Source organism: Crocodylus siamensis, chromosome 3 (assembly GCF_052110815.1).
Source record: "Crocodylus siamensis isolate JL-2025a chromosome 3, ASM5211081v1, whole genome shotgun sequence".
Classification (NCBI taxonomy): Eukaryota; Metazoa; Chordata; order Crocodylia; family Crocodylidae; genus Crocodylus; species Crocodylus siamensis.
Window position 1 is genome coordinate 125,233,475 of NC_143397.1, and position 16,233 is coordinate 125,249,707.

General features: G+C 40.0%; 1 protein-coding gene across 4 annotated transcripts in view; it reads right to left on the reverse strand.

Moving 5' to 3' along the window:
• MTRR (5-methyltetrahydrofolate-homocysteine methyltransferase reductase) overlaps positions 1-16,233 on the reverse strand; it is a 62,630-nt gene that overhangs the window by 15,290 nt on the left and 31,107 nt on the right. For all 4 annotated transcript variants that reach the window (XM_090039141.1, XM_090039139.1, XM_090039140.1 and 1 more), the window contains 4 exons: positions 15,764-15,944; positions 13,130-13,172; positions 12,180-12,366; positions 8,030-8,148 (listed from right to left, as the gene is read on the reverse strand). In XM_090039141.1, the coding sequence (XP_089895267.1) occupies positions 8,030-8,148; positions 12,180-12,366; positions 13,130-13,172; positions 15,764-15,944 (530 nt within the window). The remainder of the gene's footprint in view (positions 1-8,029; positions 8,149-12,179; positions 12,367-13,129; positions 13,173-15,763; positions 15,945-16,233) is intronic.

Genomic DNA, 16,233 nt, shown 5'->3' on the forward strand with positions numbered 1-16,233 from the left:
CCTGGAAGTTTAAGAGCAAGTCACATAGACACTTGGCTGGGCTGGGTTGCTCAGGGAGGATCCTGCCTTGAGTAGAGGGCTGGATCAGAGGTCTCATGGAGTCCCTTTTAATTGTGCTTTCCTAAGATCCTACGAGTTCTGGGCCTAAGTATCAAAACCTACGAGAACACAGGCAAGGGGCATGGAAGTTACAAGGATGAACAGGTCACTACAGACAAGGCCCCTTAAAACAACTTTATGAAATCCAATCCAAATTCTCAGGTATTTATTTGAATCAAACTTCTGAGCTGTGCATTTGCTTACTTATTATATAGTCAAGGGGAAGTCAAATTAGAGCAAAACCTGATCTCAAACTTGGTATTAAAAACAGAAAAAAACAACACATTATTTTGAACTGGCTTTATTAAAATAGGCGAGGCACATTTTACAGTACACAACTAACAGGTCACAAAAAGCGCATCAGTATGCAGGACAGCGTTACTCATCACCTGCCTTAAGTTTTCCTTGTTAAAAGTTTTCAGTTTGATAAAAAGTCTATCGTATCATTTGGGACTAAATCTCAGTTATACAAGTAAGTTACCAGTGTCCCACAAGAAACACTAATGAAAGTTTTAGGTCTGAAATTAACCCACATAAATCACAATTTCATTGGCTTTCAGAAGGGGCTGCCAATGCAATTCGTGGATACCTTCACCTGAGGCAGACTACACACAAAATGAAAAGCTAGACTGAAAACAGCTCTCTTACAAAAACCTATGGAGGAAAGAGGAACTATAAACTTTCAATTTATAAACTGATGAGTTTAGGAGATCAGCAAGAGGATTCAAAACTAAAAATTCTGCTACAAAGATGAGATCTAGCAGATACAAACATGGCTGGATAGAAATTTGTTTACCCCCCCCCGAAAATCTAATACTAAAATTAATAATAATTAGAATTAAATAGGCTCCGAGTTCTATTTTTCCATGGGCTCGGTTCTGATTTGGACACGGAACGTTTCTACCTTTCTCAGAACACTGAAGATATATATATCTATATATAAATAAAATAGTTCGGTAAGTCTTCTAACTTAGAATCCAGTCAGAAGTCCTACTAGAGTTAAAAAGCCTTATTTTTAGTATAGTCTTTTCAGTACATAATTTGATAGCACCAATTCAAATGTGCAGAAAAGCCAAAAACAAACCTATTATTTTCAGGATGCCAAGTGCTAGTGTCAGATATCACAACCACTGTCTCTCATCTTAAAAGAGCCACTTATGCTGTTTCTCCATGTCATCTGTATTTAATATTGGGAATACTAATACACATATATTTGTGGTACTGTATGTGGTTACGTGATTCCAGAATGTGCAGGACTGCCAAACCGTACACTGTCAACATACACAATTCCCCTGGTCATTTGAAGTTTCTTCCTTTGGAAGTCCCACACCCATGACCTATCTAATCTCCACAATGTCAAAAAAAAGTACCCCAGATACCAAGAACCCCCCTACCCTCAAAACCCCACATTCCTTTCATTTCTGGAATCTGTCCAACCCTACTGAAGTTAAAAGGCAAACTGAAAACTGATGTTAGAGAGGTTCAGAGCTTTCCTGAGGCCACCTCAACATCACTGTGGGGGAAAGCAATAAGAAGGGATTAGGTCCCTCCCTTCATGATGAATCAACTTCAGTGATGATCTGTGGCCTGATGGCTTGTCTTCCATTGTTTATTCAGAAATCAAGACAGCCAAGAAAACACTGGGGCTGGGAAGGAATCTGTAAGAGACCCCCCCGTCTCTCCCTTTCTCATTGCCCCTGAAGAAAGAGAAGCACAGAGCATCATGCCTGTTACTGTGGGGTATACATTGTCGTTTTTATTCTTGCCAATAATGAATTTAGTCATGGTTTCTCCCTCTCCCCCTTCATGCAGATGTTCAGGGTGGTTAATAAATTTCATTTTTGTGACTTCTTCCAATTCTTCAAGTTCCTTTCTAGTTCCAAGTTGAGCAGCACATTTACTTCCCCTCCACAACACGCCCTAACACTCTCCTGGTCTCAACTTCCTCTAGGTAACTAGGTCTGAACTTCCTCTAGCCAAAACAGATGGCTAGTTGAGATACCTTTCTCCAGAAAAAAGTACACTGCTACAATATTCTCTTAAAACCTGCGCTAGGAAGTTATGGTCAGCTCCTCTCAGCATTTAGAGGGAAGCTGTCAGCAGTCTGCAATTTTATAAGTAGTCACTAGTGGTGGTGGGACATCTGCCAAAGCAAATCAAAGGTAGCTCAAAAAGTGAGCACAAGATTCCTTGGAAATACAGAGTGTGCGAAATCTATTCTGGACTATGGAAGAGTCAAGGGTCTCCTTTATTTCCCATGCATGGCCAGATTCTCACCTAGTGTAAATTAACGTAACCACTGGTTTAGTGAAGCTGTGCCAGCTTTTATCAGCTGACCATCAGGCCTCCAGACTTTGGAAACATGCAGAAACTCTAGGGAAAATATAGAAAGCCAACCCCTGCCAAAGTAAACCCAGTGTCTATGCAGCCTATGTGCAGCACCATCAGTTTGCACTCACATAACATTTTAAGTCCCAGATCTGCTGGCATTTCACTAAACATAATTAGGCCTGGCCATCTGTGTAGGCCAATTAAATATTTTAGCAAATATGTAACCAGATCTCTGGACAGGCTGATACGTGCCCAAGGTCACACTGTAGATAACAGAACTACAAAAAAAAAAAAAAAGATCCATGGGTTCTGGTTCCCAGTCCTCATTCATGCCGTTGTGCACATCCTTCCTCTAGTGGAAAACATATAGTAGAACTTTTAATGTGATCCAGGATTAGATACAGCTGGTTTGGAAGGAAGCCAATGTTTAAATTCTGCTCAGAAGATGGAAAACAACGAGAAGCCAAGGCCCTGTTCTGCTTTATCTACTGTGCAAACCCTCCACAACATGCATGTGTAATATGATGCAATCATCACCATTTCATCTTGAGATCTTGTTAACACTGTCATAATGGTTGCTTTAGACTCAGTGCATTCCCATGCCAAGCCCAGCACATCTAGAAGACAGTGGAATAGTTGGCCCTGGCTCTCCCAATGTCTGTACAGATTGGCGTTTTAGTGGGGCTTTTTCGGCACTTTTATAGATGGACTCAGCTATTAGATAAGAGCACCAAAAACCCCTGCTGAAGAGCCCGATCTATACAGATGTTGCAAAACCAGGTCAAAGTAACATGATGCTTCTTCTGGTATCCAGTAAAGCATGGTTGGAGGGGGGGGGGGTTGTTTGTTTGTTTTGTTAATGTCTGCAAGCAGCCCGTAAAGCCAAATCTGATATACTTTGCTGCCCCAGGCCAAAGAAGCATTTCAACATCTTGCTGGACTGATGCAGTAGAGCCCCAACACTTGCCTACCTTAGTAAAATGCTTTCAGATCCACAGGTGAAAAAGTGACTTGAGAAGAAACAGGTAATCTTACTATCACTGCCCCTCTGTATTTAAAAACAATAGAGAAAAAAAATAAAAAGCTACAAATGCTGGACTGTATTACACGGTTGCATTTCCAAGTTTCTGACAGAAAAAATCCCTGCAAGAAGAGAAAGTTGCTGTCAGGAATGCTCTGTGAAAAGATGTTTCTCTTCATCAGAAGTTATTCTGGACAAACATATGGCGTAATGTCTGATGAAAACTGAATAGAATAGATTTGTGAAGCCTGATATGCTTCTCCTTCCTGGATGAGAAAGACTGGATTGAAAAAGTGAAGTGACCCATTTAAGAGAAACTGAAAATGCCCTTTGGCTTTCACCTATACAACGACAGTGGTAAACCTGTTAAATCCCTGGGGCTGAATACATTGAAAGTGCAATGTATAAAACAAGCTTCAAGCTCACACGAATTTTCCACAGGTCACCACAATCTCTTCCCATTATAATGCCACTACCACTGGCCCAGAAGTATAAAGTTTAAAATGCCTTGGCTTGTAACAATACCAAAATCTGTTTAAAACTAAAAGTTCTACGCTCCTCCAAACAGCCTCTTAGATGACAATTCTGGCTTGTGCCATCATAATAATACAGGGGTAATTAGCAGCAGCAAATATATTAGCTTGTTAAACCGTGCACATTATGACTTTCTTTATTGGTAACAATGATGGTAAACTTAGACAGCAAATCCTTTTAAACATCTCTACATCGGCAAATGCAGTTTCTGTCTTTCCCAATTAATATTTTCCTAAGAATTTATTACACAGTAGAAAAATCATTTGACACTGCCACAATTCAATTTCATGCTCCACATGCAAATACTTCCCTAGGTTTTTTTTCCCTTTACTGACACATCATCACCCACTCTTCCAATTTTCATAGTGTAAATTAAAAACAAAAGCCAGAGTGTGTGCTTGAACTTACACGTAAAAGCCAGAAACAGCCTGGAAAACAAATCTGTGGAGATTTGAGTTCCATAAACTTTAAAGACCGCTCAGTCATGGATACAAAAGCTCTGCAAATCCACAGCTTTGTTTCAACAATAGAAGAAACATTCTTGGTACATGTGTGAAGACATGAACTGGAATGATCTCACATTAGTGGATACAACTAGGGTTTGGCCACTACCCAAAAACAAGTCAGCAAAGATTATTTTATTTGTAGCATATGAAACAACACTGTTCTGAAAACAACCAAGCTTTGAGTTGATGGTACTCTGCTGAAATATCACATCTACAACAAAGAGGGGAATTTGAAAATAATCTGTAGTTAAATAGCCATTTTATGCCATTTCTTTCTGAAGTTAAATAACGGGATTCAGCTTTGTCCTTTGTGTAGTCACATGTTCCTGTGAAGCAGCATTACAGATAAGATTCCCTATAATGACAACTATAGTCACTCCCTCTGTGTCAGGCCTGTCCAACACATGGCCCATGGACCATCATGTGGCCCTCCAAGCTGTTTTCTGAGGCCTAAGGTGCTTTGATAGGAAACAAAAGTAAACACTGTACTTTCGTTTGGGGGGGTGATGTGATACCACTTCTTGTGAGGTCTTTGAATATGGCTCACCGGCCCACTGGGTGATAAAAGGCTCATGATCCAGCCCCATATTCAAAAAGGTTGGACACCCCTGCTCTATGTAATATGAAGAGGTGACTACACCTCCTACACTTGATCTTAGCCTATAAGAGGTCTGCAAAAATGTGTTCTCTGGCTTCTCTGTCATTCTCGAGAAAGGCATTCAACAGTATTTCAATCATCCAACAACAACAAAGTTAACATGACACTGATCTATGATATGGTGACAACAAGATTAATTTCAAACATTTAGTCGAACGTACTTCTTATATCGACTCCCGGGAGCACTTCTAAGAGTATACTGCTCTCTGAGACAAAAGAAACAGAATTAGAAAATAACATGGGGGGGGGGGTGAGGAATGGAATTTGGGATGATTTAATAAAGGATCCTAACTAGGTGAAATATCAGTAAACTCAAAGAAACCTGGAACTATGTGAAAGGAACGGGGAGAAGTTGAACCAAAACCAGAGAAATCCAAAGGGATGGGGATTTCATGGCTATGGCTCTGATTCTGCAAACACACACATAGGATCTGTATAGACATTTAGTTTTTCTTGGGAGACTTGTTGCTTTCCCAGGAGAAACCTCAACCATATACATGTTCACGATTTTTCTCCCATAGAAAAAGTGGCTGGTCTAGGAGAAAAATAACCAGGGTTACACTACTCTTGGGAGAATTTCTTTTGGGAGAGCAAATGTCTGTACAATTTACCCTTCCACCAGAAGCGACAGCAGTCCTCCAGCATCCCAGGGTGCTTTACTCCCTCCCCCCTCAAGACAGTGTGTTGCTCAGGCTGGACTCTGCCTACTCCAGCAGAAGAGGGAGTAGAATATACTCCCTTTTCAATCCCACATTATGTTGCAGGAAGACAGAGACTGATTCTGAGAAATCTGGGTCAGCCAAAACAGGACTGCCCTGTGCACTGTTACCATGTGCCACCAGGAAATCCAAGGGAGACTGCAGAGCATTCTGAAATATGTACACAGGGGCTCCCTGGATAAGCAGCATCAGCACTGCAAGCTGTCTGCTCTTTAGAGGCTCAGATTCAAATATCTGTTCAGGCATCTCAGATTAAGTTTTTGTAGCAGAACTAACCCAGGAGAATTCTCCCAGGTCATTTTAATATATGTATGCAGTCTTAATCAGTAAGGGTGCTATTTAGTTTTTCTGGATGCCTAGACAACCAGATTTGATCATCTGTGTGGTTGTCCAAGTCTCAAAAATGCCAAATATGTACAAGCTGGCACTCCATCCCTGCCTGTGTGTAGTCCTAGGCATGTGAATAGTTATACATGCACAGAGAGTATGAGCCTTGATATAAATGGCAGTTTTTTAGGACTTAAACAACCAAATCTGGTCATCAAGGCATTCAGAAAAGAACAAAATGCACCTCTAAGTTGCTTAGCTGTTAGGAGGGTTTGCAGAATCAAAGCGTGTCTGCATAGCACTGCAAATAATATTTAATATTTCACTTTATCCATCATAGCTTCAAAGGACAAGATACTCACTTCCTTTAAGTGAAAAGCTTTAAAAAAAAAAAAAACAACCCTAAAGCCAAAATTTAATTGCAGTGCTGAACAAAAACATAGCATTTCTGCCCATCTCCAGCACGCCTGACAGGCCAACTAATAGCCGATGGGCAATATATCTATCCCCTGACCCTCACTAGGAAACGCAAGTTACAAAAAAAGAACAGACAGAAAAAATATCTGCTCTGTGCCTTATATTGTGTGTTGCTCCCACAAGTATAGTAGATTGTTGGTAGATAAGTAGATGCCCCCTGTCCTAAAGTCATTTAACCGCTTAATAGTGCATACTTTGTGGTGAGAGAGGTTTGCTTTGTCAAAGAGCCAACACACAATATGTTAGACCAAAGCATAACAGCTTATTTTGAGCTCCTGGTTTTTGTCGGGGAGAGGGCAGAAAATGCAGTGAAATAAATTCCCATCTGAACTTACGGAATTACTGCACTTTTAGTTTAAAGAGAGTATGCTGCCTTTCTTGTCTTCTTATAATAAAACACTGAAAAAATATGAACTATAAAATCCATCAGTAGAGAAGAACTATTTATTACCTCATAAACATGGAGGCTAGTGAAATTATTACTTTTTGACTAACACCACACAGTTTTGCTCAGATATTAAGTCCAACCTCTTGTTATCACCCTCTGATGAAAATGATTTATTATTCCTTTTTTTGGCCGTTTCTAGAATAACTGCATACTGGATGCATTGAACATGTACATAAGGTCTTTTCTACTCCTAATAATATGGGTGAACATGCAATCAAGGTTATAGACTAACAGTAGAGCAATAAACAGCCAAGTTACTACATCGATCAACTAAATAGCATATGATGAAGAGCATCATGAACAGTCTGAATTCCTAAAAATCACAGGACAGGAGCCGGAGGAGCAGTGACAGGAATCCCAAACCATTTTGCTTGCGTACTTCAGTCATCACTTGGTCAAACTTAGAGTCAGCAAGGGAGTCTGGCACCTCATGCCATTAGTCATGGCAGGTTTGCATATATGGACTTCAGTTCTGAAGGAAACGGGCTGTGATGGCCAATTCACCACATTCAGGCTACCCAACAGTATAGTAAGACTTATTATTATAACTACTGACCTCTAGTGGATTCCTATAGAAATCTGGAGAGGAAAGTTTTGTTCTCTCTCAAACTCCTTCAACCATCTAGCTCTTCCTACATCCAATACATTTATATTAAAAAAAAGAATTCAATTAATGAATTTGGAAGTTATACCGAATGAAAATAAAAATGGGATGTTTCGGTTGAAATGCTTACCCCTGAAGCACTATTGTTTTAAAGTCAAAAAAAGAATCTAATTCCAGTAGTTCCCTTACAAGCAACATATATGACTGGAGGCTGTTACCCCACTCCATTTCTACCCGATACCTGATTCAAAAAGTGACTGTCTTTAAGAAGCTGGATGCTTTCCAGGTAATAATGCTGCACATACCTGTGTTGCAGGAAACCAATAAATGGCGAAATTCCAGTCCCTGGACCAACCATCATAAGAGGGACAGTCAGATCTTCTGGTAAGTGGAAAGCATTGGTAGGGCGAGCAAAAATGGGGACCTAGAACAAAATTAGATGCTATTATAATATAATTTTAAGAAATTATGTAGGCAGACAAAAGGTTGTGCTGTTTTTGGAGCCTTAACACACGGACATACTCCTCTTCACAGAAAATGTATGATGCGTGATGCTGATCCGAATGGATTACAGCAGTGGTTCTCAACCTTTGTAGAACTGAGACATCTCTATAAGGCATCCCTCAGAAAATGCCAGCTCTTTGTCTGAACTCTTCTTTTCACTTCAGAAAAATAATGTAGTACTTTTTTGTTGCAAGAAACTCAGACCACAACCATAGATTTGTATTTGAAGTATTTGAGTTTAATCTTATGAAATATTTTTGTAAACTTACCCTGTGGCATGCTTGAAAAGATCTCAAGGCACCCCATGGTACTGTGGCACCCTGTATGACAACTGCTGGACTACAGTATATATCCAGGCTGCCAAGCTTGATGCTATATAAACATCTGGGATTGAATGTCACACAAATTTGCAGTTCTATCAATCTGCCCATATGGACTTGGTTAAAAACAATAAATATTCCCCATACATCATTAGCATGCAAGCTACCACCATCATTCAAAGACCGATGGCCTTTACACTGTCCCACCTACAATCAAATATAACATATTTTCAAAGGGGTAGATAGTACAAGAGATCTGGTTTAGCAGGAGCAACTTTCTCAGTCATGGTGAACATAATGCAACTAAGATCCACAATCTGGACGCCGTCTTTGATTCAGCCTTTTGGCAAAGTCCTGGTCATGTCTAAAATCATGCGGTTTCTTCCTGAAAAACCCCTCTAAGATCCAGCCTCTTTTCTGTATTCCCAGCTAAAAACTTTCATCCAGGTTGTCCTGTCTCTACTTCAACATCCTCTTCTCTGGTGCCAACATGCACTCTAGTTCCCCAAAATCTGTTCAAAATATTGTTGCAGAGAGCTTCCTGTATCTTTCCCTGACCACTGCATCCTGCCATTGGCTCTACCCACTGAATTACCAGCACAAACTGCTTGCCTTCTCTTTTAAGGCTATCACGTCTGAGTCCCAAACCGCTAAGAATGCAATGAGCATCATGTTTTTTTATTTTGAGGATAAATGGTACAATTCTTGTGGGGAAAGCTGATGTTTGTGTTTATATAAACACATTCTATTTTATCATACTTGAGGTTGGCAACTTTTCCTATTAGGTATTCCAAAACTGTGGTGCCCTTTTCAAAAAAAAAAAAAAATATTGCTTCTGCAAATGGTATATACATTTATTTTTAAAAGTGCTTATAATTAATCTAATATATTTCTGCTCAAAATCTGCCTCATTCATTTTGTATTGGGCTTCTACATATTTTGCAATCTGTGTATACTGCTGCACATTTATCTATGTTGAATTTTAGCTTACACAGCAGATGCAAACACCTTTGAATTTTGTTTATCCCCCCTATTGTAATTAACCTTCCATTTTTCTCTCCCCCCAGCCCCATCTCTCTCTCAACAAAAAGGAAGGAAAAAAAGAGCCTGGTCAGGGCTTTTACATTTTTAGCATTTTGCCAGTGATTCAGTAATATCAAATCATACTATATTTTAAATCAAGGATGTGCCTCAGAGTTGGAGTAAACTATTACATGCATACATAGCCAGTTTCCCTCAAAATTAGTTTTAAAAAATTCAGATAATTTGTAAGTCAGGTCTTGCCCTAGTAAATTTGACAAACTACTTCTGACTATTGAAACAGATCTCTTGTAACCAGACAGAAGTGTAGACTCTAGTCTTGTTTTAATCAGGCAGATATTAGATGGTGACCCAAATTTTTGGGGGTCAGTAGTTGTTCCTTCTTGGCATACTGATTACACAACAGCCTACCTGAATCCTAGTATTTTGCTTCTACCTAATGAGCCTGAGAGCGTGATGCACATACACAACAGGAGGCAATTCTCTAACAGAAAATACATTAGAAAGCCTCTCTCACAAGGCAATCAATCCAAAAAAAAAAAAAGTGATGTTAAAAAAGGTGTCATCTTTTAACAGTTTCCCCACCTCTCTGAAGTATCCCAGTCTCACAATCTTCCATGATAAGCCCATACCATTTTTTTGCTGCAGAAATGACTGGCCATCTGGCCTGCTGCAAAGACATTATCACAAGTTGTATAAAAGCTGACAAGAGAAGGGAAATATTTGAGGCTGTAGACCTTTTATCTTTCCCTGAGAGGAAAAGAAAAGAGCATTCTCTTTGCAGAGTCTAACCAGCTCAGGCATACAACAGCTTTCCATTTAGCATCTTATAATATGCTACATGACTCGCTTAGAAGCGTAGGAGACTCTGGGCTGATACTCCAGCTTTTTAAAGAGACAGCACCCCCATAAAACAGATTGCCTTTTTTTTAGCCTTCTATTCAAATCCCTCCTGTATTATTTTTTATTCCAGAGGTGTGAGAGCATTGCTCACGCTCCCCTCCCCAAATCCCATAGCTCTGTACTCCCTACATCATACACAGGAGTATGCCGAGAGGAAACCTGGCAAAATGGACAATAAAAGGAATTTCCCTTCTAGAAAGTAGGGTCATAAATTTACCTTTTCAATGGCTGTTCACGGACATGAATTTTCCTATAAGGAAGCCATTTGAAAGAGAAAGCAAGCAAAATTTTTTTAAAAGTAAAAGTGGCCTCATATATTTATTTTTGTACTTTCTATGCCACTGCTATATGGAATAGCTCAGAGAAGTATTTGTGTGACTGTGCTCCTGTCTTAACATGCTGGTTCACTGATTTTTTTTATTTTTTTTAAACAGGGGTTTTTTCCACTCCTTCACAAAAGACTGAGTCAGCTGCAGAAAGGTAAGATCTTATGATTTAACAACATACATTTACAGGTATCAAGGGGTGCTGTCAGACGTGGTGGGGAGGAACCAAAAAAAACCCAACTCAACCTGCTTTACTGGAAGCAGCAATGTGTTACTTCGACCCAGCTCTCCGGTGTCTGTACAGACTGGGAGCTTCAGTGGGGCTTTTATCTAATAGCTGATTCAATCAGCTATTAGATAAAAGCACCAAAAACACCTCATTAAAGAGCCCGATCTACACAGACAATGGAAAAGCCAGGTACAACTAACACAATGCCTCTTCTGGGCATGTGCTTGGTGCAGGAGCACGCCAGGTTTAAGTAAAGCGCCAGTTTTGGGTTTCTATCCCACCACCACCCACAATCTGCAAGCAGTCAGGAGTAACAAGGTAACTAGCCAAAAGCAACATGGACTCACAATGCTCACACAAATGATTCTTTGCTGGTATAAACTGGTATGGTTCCACTGAAGCCAACAGATCACACCAATTCACATCAGCAGAGAAAACTGGCCTTTCACATCTGGATTGTAAAATAGGCTTTTCCAGTGGGATAACTTTGTTGTTAATAAGCACATATAATTCCCACTGTAATTATTTGAAGCGTGCCTGTAACTTCCAGGTGAGGATTAGTGTTGGTCTACATGGAAAATTGCTCTGGAATACTTATTGCTGATTAACTCCCTATATGGAAACTCTTATTCTAGAAGAGTTGAAGGGATTTTAATCCAGTTCTCTGGGCTTTGGAAACAGGCTGAGCCAAGACAAAATAAAGCATGCATAATCAAAATCAAGACCATCCACACCACGAGTGTCTACCGCTGCTGTAGTCCACCCTACACAAATTTACACAGACCTTCTTCTAAATATCAGCAGAAGCAAACCAGTAGCCCAAGGTGCAAATTTAGATCTGGTTCCAAACGTCCCTAGCCATCAGAAGAGTAATCAGGGCTGGGGTCTGGGGTTCTGGTCCATCTCCAGAAAGTTTCTATTCCTATCAATTCACTCCAACACAGTGCTTATGTAGAGAAGGAGAAGTGTCTAATGAGGACTGGACTGCACAACGGGGGATCATATTGCCATTCTCGAAACATATGAACAACAGATCGCAGCAGTGAATAAGGAAGCCATCTTTCCTCCAGAATTGCACATTCCAATTCCAACATTCTTTAAAACCACAACATTTCTGACATTGTTTCGGTACCTTTAGAGCTGAGGATTTTCCTGCGCTGGAATGCTGAGTGCTTTCACTTGGCTGAAGCACCGGTGTAACTAAGTCAGCAAGCCAGCCTGTACACACCCCTTTCCGCAAAACTGGTCGTGCTGGGCAGGAGGGAAACTCCACGATATTAAAAACAAAGTGCAGTTTTCCTGGTTGAAATAAGTTGGAGCTGCAATGACAACAAAAAAAATATTATCCAGGTGGGAGCCACGGCACCTCTCATTAACTTCATTTGGCACCCAATCCAAATTTCACTCAAGTCAGTATCTTTCCTCGGGCTACAATTTGCAGTTACCTGCACACTAACTCAGGGTTGTGTTGGACAGTGCAAACTGCCTGGGCAATACCATTTGACTGACCCGTAAAGGGTAGTCATAGTGGAATTTTATTTATCAGATTCAAAACAACGATGCCTGATGTACAGACAAATATCCCATGTATATATTTTTAGTAACTGCAATATTCTCAAAAAACAAAACAAACTTTGTCTCCTCAACATTTGTCTGTTTTTTCAATCTGTTTTATTTTCTGCCTGCTCTCTCTTGTCGATACTTCCTCTCTCCTTTCTCAGTGTTTCTCTTTACTCTAGAGTTAATCGTGTTCCCTCTTTTTTCTCTCCTCTCCATTTCCTTCCATTTATTTGTTACTCCTTATTTAGTTCAATCTCTCCACCATTTTTTTGCCCGACTGTCATCACATTCATCCTTCTCTTCTACCTTCAACTCATTTGTGCCTCCCCCCACCTCATTCATTCCTACTTACTTCTCCTCTGTATGTACCACTTGCAACTTCCCTACCCACAAATTTGCCTTTTCCAGTCTCTCCTTAGCAGCTCAACTAGACCTGCAGGGAAAGAACACTTCCCCCCCCCCAAGAAAAGAAAAAAGGAGCTTAAATTACAAAGAAAAAGATCAATTTAAGTATCTCAGTACCTTGAAGCTGAATAGGGTCTGGCTTGTAGTTTAGGAAGATGCTCTGAAAATTAAAATATGCACATATCAGTTATTGTTTACTTCAATGTCAGGTCAGAAATAATTTTATTAAGCAAATTTCCTCCTGTTTGATAATACTGTAGACTGACAAAGAAATTTTAAATTACCAGTGTTTTTCTCCAGTCCCCACTTAACTTTCAGCAAATTACAGGAGTTGATTAGTAAGCCTTACAGGCTCCTGTTCTGACCACTAAATCTTCATTCTTTGAAAACCCACAAGGGATTAACGTATCTGCACAATGAAACACGTTTGCTTTTGAACATTACCTCAAAGCATATCACCCGGGTTTATACCCTAATGTGTTTGTGTTAAAGTAGGCCTTCATTGCTCTCTTGGGTACAAAGTGTATGGTCAAACACTGTATGAGGATTCGCTTCTGTGCTATTGTAACTACAGTGAAGTGAACGTGCCTAATTTGTTTACGTGTAGATAAGTTTTATTTTGACGTACAAGAAACCTAGATCGTAGTCCCACTTCCCTCCAAAGTGATATTGTACAACATTAATTTTCTTTCATGTAAAATGGGAGGGAATGAAACTTGCTTTGGGTAGTTTATGGGGCCTGAGGTTAGTAACAAGGGATGTACGAAATACATAGAAATATTGATCAAAGCTATTAAAAGAGGTAAGACTTGAGGTTTTCGCTCCCACTTAGAAGGCAGCATAATATTTCATGTGGGAGCCTCCCCCTCTCCACCCCTGCATCACAGAGACTATGAACAATCCTGGCACTCCAACCGGAACGCTCACACCATTTCAAGGAACCATTAGTGGAATTGGAGTACCACACCCCGCTCTCCCAAAAGATTCTTGTTTGCTTCTGGTATGAGATGCACAATTTCAACAGTTACATGTGCACACCGACTATGGATTTTACTTTATCTTACAGTACAGCAGTGCTGTAAGAAAGCCAAAGAAGGAGGGCTACACTTTAGCAAACACACAGTCAAATCTAAACCTATTCCATGGAACACTCAGGACCCTAAATCACCTCCAGTCAGAAAGGTCTGAATACATTGCTCAAATAGAAACACCCTGCAAACTTCTCCTAGAGTTCACACTACAGTTAGACATAAACCAACAGAGTCAACCATTCTTTTTTTCCATTTGAAAGGTTAAAAAAACGTAGGAAGTTACATCTGGCAGTAGCTCAGCCTTCAAGACAATGGCTTATACTGGCCTAAAATCGCTGCAGAAATCCTTGAGAGTGCACACTGTACCCTAGAAAAAGGGTCCACTGTGGTAAAGTAGCAGTAAACCCACTTGATCAGGGTGGTAGAAAATGGCCACGATAGGTTGGCAAAAGAGAAAATGCTGGCATAGCTAAAGCCAAACAAGACACACGCAGTACAACTGGACTGACTGATGTGTCGTCTGCACTTTTGTACAGCTTCTCTGAGGAGTCTTATAGCAGCAAGAACATGAAATAGGCCAGGTGTGAGCAAAATCGGGCATCCCACTTAAACCTGATGCATGCCAAAGTCAAATAGGTTACATAACCTCCCACAATGGTGACTATCTTTCCCAGGATAACACATCTACTGGGTACAGTACGGGTTGGGTACCCTACAGCAATACATTTTAGGTCTTGCCAAGTACCTTTTGACTGAATGCATTTGCCATCAGATGAGCAGTAACAATCTGACAGCAGCAAACAGTACAATTTTGTCTGAATGTGAAATCATAAACATTTCTGGGGACTGCAACATCAAGTGACTTTGCTGTCCAAGTGCAATTGTGCATTGTTTTTCCACCAATGTGGGTTAAGAGTTTTAAAAATTCCCAATCAGTTTTCTGATAAGTAGTTTTGAATTAAGACCATTTTTAATTTGCTCTGCATTGTCCTGATAGCAAGGTCTCACCACCACATGCAAATGTCACCACCCAGGTTAATAAAAGCCACCCAGGTTAATAAAAGCTATGGGTTAATAAAAGCAGTCAAGATATGAGTGGTCTTGGGTCATCAGAATCGTAAGAGGGATGCAAACTTAAAAATGATCTAAAAAAACTGTTTTCATCTTAGATTCTTTTCTCCGTCTATTGTAGCTTTTCTACTTTTGGCAAACATGCTTTCTTCTCCACACCCCTAATGGAGTACTTTTTAAAAGGAAATAATCTTATATTTTGAAACAATTTGCTTGAAAAATCATACTTTTCCAACAGTTGCACTGGAAAGAGGCAAATATAAAGTAAGGCCATACAAAGAAGCAGAAAACAGGCAAATGGAAAACAGGCCTTCCATAATTTTACCTATTGTGGAACCAGTTTAATCACAAAGGTCCAGATCCTGCATGCAACTAGTGCTTAGTGTTTTGTACAGGAGTGAGCCGAAGTCAAAGGGTAAAATATTTATGTATAACATTAAGCACCTGCCTAAAGATCTACAGTATCTGGGACCAAATACTATTTAACTGAAACTCTGCTCCCCAATTTTAACTCTAGTTTGATCACCACTGATTCTTCAGTAATATAAATACCTATAACACAAACAGTTTCCTCCTTTCTCTCAAATAACATTTATGCTGCTGCATTTTCCAGAAATCAAACTCAGTTAAGCTGAGATCACCCACTTACCTATTAAGAGGTTAAATGGAGGTTTGCAAGTTGGAAAGGTATGAAGTAAATCCAACAAGCAGACATCTTGCTCTCTGATAAAGCGATTATAGTCAGAAGCTCCTTGTTTGCTGCAAAGCTCCTGAAGCCTTCGTTTTTCTCCTGTATTGCTGGTGTACTCTACAAGGGCCCGTAAAAATGCCTGTTGGGGAGAGAGAGGTAGTTTAATTTGGATAAATCTGTTTGTGTTTTCATTAGGTTTTGTGGGGAGGTGTGCTGAACTGTCTGGGAACACTTTGGATTGCCTGCAGGGGCACCCTGTAGGTTAATGGATAGATAGGCGATTTATAACCTGACACACATTTTCACCTCCTGTGAAAAGGTAAGTTTATTTCAATTTATTGGCTACCTCCCCCAGTGTATGGGACAATCTGGTAGGTCACAAAATCCAGTCTGTTTCAGTTGTAGGAGGAGTAAATAGCAAATAACCT